This window comes from Geospiza fortis, unplaced genomic scaffold (genome assembly GCF_000277835.1).
Source record: "Geospiza fortis unplaced genomic scaffold, GeoFor_1.0 scaffold98, whole genome shotgun sequence".
In the NCBI taxonomy this organism is placed as follows: Eukaryota; Metazoa; Chordata; class Aves; order Passeriformes; family Thraupidae; genus Geospiza; species Geospiza fortis.
The window spans coordinates 10,455,613-10,464,913 of record NW_005054306.1 but is presented as its reverse complement, the minus strand read 5'-3'; the positions used below and the strand labels follow the sequence as shown (position 1 = coordinate 10,464,913).

The 9,301-nt window shown below is 45.4% G+C and overlaps 1 protein-coding gene across 1 annotated transcript in view; it reads right to left on the bottom strand.

The window, feature by feature from the left end:
- The window catches only part of HEY2 (hes related family bHLH transcription factor with YRPW motif 2), a gene marked incomplete at its 5' end in the record, with an annotated part of 9,894 nt that extends 1,664 nt beyond the window's left edge, over positions 1–8,230 (bottom strand). The window contains 5 exon segments of the mRNA XM_031066726.1: positions 1–230; positions 232–400; positions 5,244–5,325; positions 7,891–7,974; positions 8,078–8,230. The exon segment at positions 1–230 is cut by the window's left edge and continues 49 nt beyond it. Coding sequence (XP_030922586.1) covers positions 1–230; positions 232–400; positions 5,244–5,325; positions 7,891–7,974; positions 8,078–8,230 — 718 coding nt within the window.
- Positions 8,231–9,301: the final 1,071 nt, after the last annotated feature.

Below are 9,301 nucleotides of genomic sequence, written 5' to 3'. Positions count from 1 at the left end.
ACAAGAGGGAGGCAGAGAGAGGAGGGACACAGGGAGCGATGCTGCCAGCGGAGGGCACTCTGAGGGCCGCATCGGCGTGGGCGAAGGTGGCCGTGAGCAGGGCGGAGCCGTGAGGGGGCACGTCCGAGGAGAGTCTGCACGGGGGGGCATCGGCGGCGTGCAGTCCGTTCGGCTGCAGCAGAGCGGCCGGGAGGTGGTGGAAGGCGGCGGCCCAGTGGTGAGGGTGCAAGAGCTTCCCTCTGAGAGGCGCAGGTGCTCAGGTGGGACACGAGTCTAACGCGCAGGGGGTCGGATGTGTCGAGACCTTCCACCGAAGTCAGGTACCTCGCCACTTCCGTCAAGCACTCCCGGAAGCCGATGCTCATGAAATCCATGGCCAGGGAATGGGCGTCAAAATAACCTGCAAGGGAAGGGCAAAATACGTGTTGAATGTGGAGCCGGCCAACCCAGTCCTGGCTCAGCCACCGCATTTCCCGTTTGCCATTTGTGGGTTAAGATGTGCGACAGAAGTTTGTTCTCTGGTCTGTAAAATGATTTCTGTGACCATCCCCATAATGTAATAGGCTGCAGTTGTTTATGCAGACCATATACAAATGAAAAGAAGTAAGTCCATAAGACACTTAAAAAGATACATGATGCCTCTCCTGAAATTCCTCAGCAAGCTGCTGCAGTACAGTGTTGATCCTGTATGTGTGAATGAGATGCTTATCCACACAAAGAAAAAGGCTGGAGATCAGAGAGCTTGCATGTACTACCCTGCCTTTTCTTCCCTACATTGGCATTCATCCTAATGCTTTCAAACTATTTCTTGACATTGTGAGATAGTTGTTGTAGCTGCTGCCGGGGTCCCATCTACTTCACAGAGTCATTAAGACAATATGACATACGGTGTTGCTTAACTACAAACAAAAAACATCTTGTGATGACTCTGCACACACACAATAAAAAGCTTTACTGAAAAAAACGTTTTATGTAATGCCATTGCTAATTTGGAGATGGAAGACTGACAGTCATATGGCCCATGAGGTATTTCAACAAACAGCAACTGGAGGTCCATAGGCTTGGGACAAAAAAGCATTTGAAAAAAAAAAGTTTTATTAAATGCACATGAAAGAATACTCCCTTTCTAAAAGGGTTGAGCATAAAATCTTGCGTTTAACTTGCAGCTCTTCAACCACAAAAACCTATTCCACTTTTTGGAATTTTCCTATTTTAGTTTAAATGTTGTCTCCTTGGGGGAATAATATCGTATCCACTCCCAAGTTGGCATGGTATTTTTCCTCTCACTTTCAATGAAAATTTTTAGGTATGCATGAATGTGATGTGTGTCAGTATATAAAGATCAAGTGCCTCTCTTATGGTGGAACGTGGCAGCAATGCCTTGTACTCTGTCATAAAATAATCTCAGCCTTTCTGAAAAATGCTAGCACTTCCGATGTCTTTTTTCATTTTAATAAATTTCCAGTCTAGAAAGAAGTGCTTCCACTACTGCATGCCCACATTATAGAATTAACTCAGGCACATTTATCCATGTTGCTCCAAATCCCCTGCCCGCTATACACTCCATCTTGCCAAATCACGACCATGCTTTTGCTGCAGGCCTACTTGCTCATCTGAACCTGAGGGAAACTCTGGCTCAGCCAGCAGATCAACGAGCGCAAGGAGTTGAGGACTCCTGCCCACAAGTGCTGACTCCTCACAGCTTTCTTCATGCCGGGTCCACTGCAACCGAAGGTTTGAGTGAGCTCCTGAGAAACAGAGGCCAGGCATGCCAGCAGCAGTGAGATAGCAGGGCATTTTCTTGGGTGCCAGTCAGCCTGGCGTGGGGACTGCTTCTGCGCCGGAGGCTCCAGGACCTCCAGCAGCTTCAGAGGGGCTGATGCACAGCCAGAACCACTTCCCAGCCCTGGCCACAAGTCAGCCAGCCTGGGAGTCCTGAGAGCACTCGGCTCAAGCCAGGGCTTCCCGGCCTCGCTCCCTCCTGGACTGGAAGAGATGTGGGGGATGTGGTTGTCACCAGCCTCCCCTGAGTCTGAGCTGCTGGCTCTGTGACAAGCCATCCCAAAGCCCTGGTGATCCTGGCTCCCTTTCAGTCTCCTATGGTGGCCGAGGCATGAAAACAGAGGCTAGATGAGATCTGGGACTCCCAGGCTCCATTATATTTTGATGGTTATCTTTTCCTGGTTTCTCCTTCACCAGCTTCCCCCTTCTGAGAGACTTAAAAATGTTGTTTGTCATTTCTTTCCCAACCCACAAACATCCTCCACCATGTGCACATGCCAGTGTTTTGTAGTGAACAGGAACTCCTGGTTTTACCTCATCTGTCCTGGTAACCCACCTGCACTGCACACAAGTCACTTAAGCTACATGAACCCATGCACTGACCCAGGTGTCACTCGCTCAAGATAAATTTGTAGTGAAGCTTCAATAAAACCACACTGAGTTACCTGCAAGCAACTCACTGTTGACAAATCACTCCTCCCCTGTGCCTGCTTGCACCATCAGCAAAAAGCCCTGGCCTTAGGCCAAAATAATAGCTCCATGTGAATAGGAGACTGTCCACAGAACTGTCCACACCTGCGTCAGGGCAGAAACACGGAGTCTGCACAGGACCTGAGAGGCATCTGCCTGCCTGCCTAGGCAGCTCTGAAAAGCAGAGAAGGGGCAGAAGCAGCATTGGGTTTCTTTCCCGCACTGCCCACCTCAGGATCAGTGTGCTGAGTGGTGGCCAAGACCATCCTGACTTGCCAAGTCCCACCCATTCCCCATCATGGATGTCCTCCTTTCTGTGTGAGGAAGAGGACAGTCCTCAATGCAGGCCAGCACAGGGGTATCAGGACTCATTTCTCCTTTCTGCAGTAATAAGTGTTTGCGCCGGGTAAAAATGATAAACTCATTTTTTTTCTGTTACAAAACATCTCCTCTGGCTCACAAGATGAATTACAAAGAGGGAAATAAATGCAAATAAAACAAATAGCTACTTTTAAAATACTCTAAGAAATTATATTTAAAACTGTTAGTTAGATTGCAAAGTAAAACATTGAGCAAGCAGGAAATGCAGGCTTAAACTTTGCCCAGTACCCATTCTAAAACCTCCTTTTCTTACAGTTTCTTAATCTGTGCAGTGAGATTACTCTTATCTCTAGGACAGAAGGAGCAGATAAAGTTGTAGTATTTGTGAAGCGATCAGGTAGTATTGTGATGGGCCACCCACTGTGGATCATGGTGTGAAAGGCAGTAACAGAAGTAAGCCTGCATCGCCTCTCCCCGCATCACAACATTCATCCTTTCCCGCACTGCCACAGCTACGCCGGTGTCAGGTGGGGCAGGAGAGACATGGCAGCAGAGACCAACCAAGGAAGAGACGAGACTGCAAGAGAGAGACCTGGGACTGTCTCAGCAACAGCAACATCCAGTTTGTCCAACTGGAGCCAGAGGCTGGACTCCACCACCACATCTCCCTGTCCCACAGCTCCCATCCCAGGCATTTCATCCCCTGTCCCACTTGGCCACCTGACCTGACCCATTTATAAAAAAAATCCCCTGCATACTTTTTTTGGGCAGGGAAGCCAGGGAAGGAAGCTTCCTGATAGATGAGGTCTCCATTTGGGTTCACCTCCTGGCCATCCCACTGTCAGTGCAAACATCAGAGGGCTGGGAGCTGCTGCAGCTCCTCAGAGGAGCAATGTGCAGCGTGACATGGGGGTCAGGCTGGGATAGCTGAGCCACACGTCGCATGGGGAGGGTGAAGCGAAAACAGCCACCACTTCCCTCAGCAGCCCTGCACTGTGTGCTCCCTGCACCGAGGGAGACAGAGCTTGTGGAACACCAGCACACAGCCACACACTCAGAGAAGGCACCATCACTCGGACACACAGAGGATCCGAACCACCTGAACACAGACTGCACAACCGTGATCAATTCTGGAGTTTCGTAACTTTCAAAAGTGTATCTTTAGCAACTACAGTGCTTTCTCAAGGACTTTTTACCTTCTTTTAAAATTTTGTACATTTTCTGAGGAATCAAGAGACATGTCTGTTACCTGATGGGCAATAAAACTCCTTTCATCTCTTATCAAACAAGTTACCCATAACTTTTAAGCTTAAATGGACTCCTAGAAAAAAATCCTAGACACGTAGAAAAAAGGTGTATCAGCTTGGTGTTAATTCTCACAAATAACAAAACACCAGCCTAAAGCCATCTGCTGTTAGACACGCACTGATTCTGAGCTGAGTTTTTAATTGCTGCAAGGTACAGAGAAGAGCATAATTCAGTCATGCACTAAAAACTTTGATCAAAAAAAAACGTAAGAGAGAGAAAGCAGTAGTTTCTTTTCTAGCCTTCACCTATATGGCATAGTGGGTGAGTGAAGAATCAGCTGGTTTCCATTACAACAATTCAAAGCATGATCACGGTTGATGGCATGGGATGTGGGACCATGCTTATGGAATGCCAGCAAGTTTTTCGCTCCAAATAAGTTCCAAAATCATGACTACACAGAACACCTCGTGGGTGGCTGAAACCATTTGGCCTCCAGCCTTGGGACTGTCAGCTTGCACAAGCGAGGTACACTCGACTCCCGGCGCTCAGCTGATCTAATGGGTCAGTGAGTGCAGCCACTGCGTCATGCCAGCACCCATTAACAGAGAGCTATGCCAGCCTCTGACACACAAATATAGCATAGAAATGTGAGTGCAGAGAACACTGCCTGCCTACCCACTTTATCAGATACCTGGAGCTGCACAGAGCAAGACTGGGTTTTGTTCTGGCGAATGAGATGGCCTGACCTGGAACTGAAAAGTCTTTCCAGAACGAAGAAAATATTTAAACATAAATTAAAGTTCTTCTCCGTTCACTTCCTTCGGTATAGCAGCTCAATAATGAGGTTTAGCATCAGGTTTTTTGCTACACAATTGTTGCCACAAAACTCCTGTTTATGTTTGGTGTTTGTGTATTTGTTTTGTCTCCCTGTGCAGATTTCAGTGCTCTTTGGAAACCCCAAACAAATCTCTGACTGGGCTGCCTGTGAATGAAGCCTTTACTCCCACAGTGTTATGAAAGCAAACACAAGCCCAGGGTCAAGTGCTTCTTTTGTCCCAGTAGCTCTTTCCCACGAGTTCAATCCTGCCATTAGCATTGATTTCCACTCCTTTAATCTGGAAACGCCTATCACAGCTCCTCAAAGCACTTTTTTTGATGAGATTTCCCCAAATATTAGAAAAAAAAAATTGTTGGCTCCTTACCTTTCCCTCCTGTTGCCTGCAGCATCTTCAGATGATCCACTGTCATTTGCAGTATTTCCGCTTTTTCTAATTTGGCAGATCCCTTTGAGATAAGAGACACATATAAATAAAGGCTTACGAGTACTAGAAACTTCAATTTGATATACTTTCCACTGAGCTCAGCCTTATGGTTTCAATTTCCCCTATCATTAGGACATTCTCTGCTTAATTATTTCGTGAGCATCTGCTTCCCAGACTTGGTCTAAGGACTAATACCATCTCCCTAATTTCCCTTTATTAGGGCTATACCTCAGCACAGCTCTGGCCTTGAAGGTAGTGTAGAGATGACATCTTCAAGAAATACATAACTTTCTGGACTTCCTTTTTAACAACAAACAGAAGGGGAGAGCTGGCAGGAGGGGTCTGTGTGGCCACAGATTAGGACCCTGCCACAACGTTACTTTTTGTGCTATTACCGGTAGGTGTCCCTGCGGACACACACCCAGCACTGTCCCTCTCTCCATGGCCTGTTAATTTGAAATGTGTCATTTGGTTGTTGAATATTCCATTCTCATTTTTTGACTGGAAAAAACTGCCACACAGCCCACAGTATTTTAAGTTAGTGAGAGGCCTATTTTGCAAAGACTAATTACTGTGAAAGAGAGTAGCTCCTCCATCAGTAAAAATCTTTTCTGACACTATGAGTGGCTCACAGAGCTACAAGAAATACTGGAAAAGTACAAAATAGAACTCAAAAGATAGTATTGATATATCAATGTATAAATACAACTATTTTGCTTGGTAGCATTCCCTTGGATATCTGGAACACACCCAGACAACACAAATGTTATTCCACTGCAAGAGATCATCCCTTGGCATCAGTTAAAATCAGAGCCGCACAAGCTGCAGCCACCAGCAGATCACATCCTGCCAGCCAATTTTTTCTCTTAGTTATCATCTGGGCCACCTCACTGTCTCAGCCAGCTTCACCCAGGTTGCACATTTTTGAGTTGGGCAAAGCTTACCCAGCATTGTGCAGCCGTGCTTCAGAGCGCTCATCTCTGCCACACTCGGGAGTAGCACGGTGGCTTGGGAAGGGAGGGAGGCGGAAGCGAAACTAAACCTCCAACTTGGAAGCTCCAGTGAGCTGAATGTCAAGGAGCTGGGCAAGGACTGATGACTTTGTCCTTGGCATATTGCGGGAAAATGGTGGGACTTTCTGATTCAAATACAGCACATGCTCATTTTTATGGCAGTGCCTTTTTTTCAATCTGCTTATTGCTTTCAATGTACCAAGGTTTATGTGCATGTGAATTTTTGGTCAGAATTCCCCGTTTTACATGCTACATCCTGTAGCTTTCTCAGACTTCATCTTTTCCATAGACATAGTACAAGCCGTCTCAGTGAGAGTGACTAATAGCTAAAAACTGCATGGTGCTGGGTAATTTCCAAAGGCTCTGTAGGACTTTTTTATAATGTTTGTGGTTTTCAAGAAATAAACAATAAAATGGGACAAACAACTATTGTCTCTTGCCCCTGTTTATCTAGCCGAAAATATCCCTGTCACTGTTTTGCCAGAACCAATGGAAGGGCATAGTGACAACTACCAGTTACTAAAAATCATATTGCAGGTGACACGAGTGATGCTCTCAACCAACACTTCAAATTTATTTTTTTCAGCCGGCTTTTGCTCAGGCCAGGGATGAAACAGGCCTAAGACAGTGGGGTGTTTGCCACGTAGTTACCATTTACATTCAGCACCTCCCAATCCTGCTCTCAGATTTTACTTTCTGGGGTTTTTTTACTATTACAAGGAAGTCAGGTTATTTATTTTCAGATGTTTCATTTTTATTGAAACATAGTGTCAGTTGCACATATCCATCAATCTTCAGACACTTCTAGCAAAACAGGAACAAGGCTAAATACTGAATCAAAGATCAAAAAATAAAATTCAAGATATGTAAAAAAATTAATTTTAATGGAAAAACCAAAATGCCATTTTTAAAAAAATAAAACTTATTCTAATCTCTTGGTCTGTAATTTCATGACCAAGGAGCTGAGCCTTCAGACTTCCTACTAAATACCTTCTCACTGAAAGTCTGAATACATCCCTGACTTCACTAGCTGACAAACACGGGCCTATTCTACCTCCTAATGCACTGGTTCTAAAGAATAATCTTAAAACATGAATAATCCAGATTGTCTGCTCCCTTTTCAGGAAACTGGATTGATTCACTTGCAATGGAAAGTATAGACTTGAAAAAAAAAGTCTGTTAAAGTAGCGGCAAAGTAAATTATATTTAAAGATTTAGACAGAAAGCTAATTTACATACAGGTTTGGGGAGTTGTGATGGGTTTGTGTATTTTTATTTTTTATTTAAGATGGAGTAAAGCACATTTTTAACAAAACCACTACTGGAATTCATCGAAAGAACAGAGGCAACATGAACACAGTTACCCTTAAGGGAAAAACAAGCCAAAGAATGGAAATGTTTTTCAGCCTTATAATGAATTATGTTTCTAATAGTTTTGCCACAACAAAGCATTTTATTGAAATGCCTGCTTTGTGCCAGATCAGGACACATACAGTATTATTTTAATGAGATTTACAAGAGAACTAACATTGCCAGATGAGATACAGAATTTATATTAAAAAAAAAAAGCTTACTTGTTTTTCAAAAGCAGTTGGCACAAGCCGCCTCAGCTCTGATAAACTGTTATTTATACGATCACGGCGCCTTTTCTCTATAATCTATTCCCAAAAAAACAAAACACATTAAGTTTATAAAAATGAAGGGCAAAATCACAGCACACATGCAAATTGTCAAATGCAAAAATAATTAAACAAAACATACCCCTCTTCTTTTCTTTCTGGCCATGATCTGAGATGTTGTTGTTGGGGAATTTGATCGAATGACAGAACTATTACTTTGCCTGTGAAACAATAAAAGTACATCAGGTGTTGCACAACTTGACACCACTCTTTGAAGACACCTTAGGTCACCATATTACGTATGCATAGTCCCTCTAATGCCATTTTCAATGCTTTTAAGATGCGCCTTGCATTGCACAGTGTTTTCGAAGGCAGCAATGCATTTCAGTTTTGACTGCCCCAGCATACGTTTTGAATTGACATTTTTAATTTTCCAACAGTGTAGGAAATAAAGTCCTTTTCTGTAGAGAGTTCACTGTCCAGCGCAGATTTCATTATCTTTGTATATAAAGTCCTGCCTACCAAGCAGAGGCTGAAGAACCAGGCCCAAATCTACATGAACCATCTCTATATGGCAACAGCAGTGGTGAGTGGTCATACCCAATGACACAACCTCTACCAGGCCTGCTGGGTTTTGACGTTGCTGCCCATTGCTACACAGTCAGTAGATGGTCAAGTATGATGCCAGGTGCCTAGCCTGGCTCTGTTGCATTGTCCAGGAGCAGAATTCAAAATCCGCTTTGAAAACTATACTACCCACGAGTATAAAGTTGCTCTTATTTCATCATGAGGGCCCCCAAAAAAATCAGTATCTTTTAATAGTCATTTAGCCACTGATGAGGTGTCTAAACGAGAGCGAGAGATAGGGCTCTGGTGCATGAACCTCTAAATTGGCAGGAGGAGCCCTGAAGCCCCCCAGCGTCCCCGCAGCGCGCCCAGCCCGACCCTCCCTGGGCAAACACCACTGCCTGCCCTAGGCTCGCACGGCGGCTTTGCTGAAGTTCAGCTGCTGAGGATCCCTGCTTACTTTCCACGGCTCATTTCCCACTGGCGCCGTGGGAAATGAGGTTGTTCGGCCTGATCAGGAGCGATTTTGGAAAAGGTCTGATTGCAAATGGCAAATTAAGCGGAGCTAATGAACCGCAGCCCGGCGGCTCACACAGCTACTGGAGTGCCGCGCGTAATTTCGAGGATCGGGCAGTCCAAGCGCGGGGCTACTTTTTGGTGGGCTATGAGCGAGCTGCCAGCTGACCTGGAGGAGGATGCAACACCTCTGACCTCGGGGACCGCCGCGCCCCCACCCCCATCCCAAGGGGGTGTCTGGGTCTCCCCCTCGCCCTGCCCCAGCTCGGGGCGCACCCCGGAC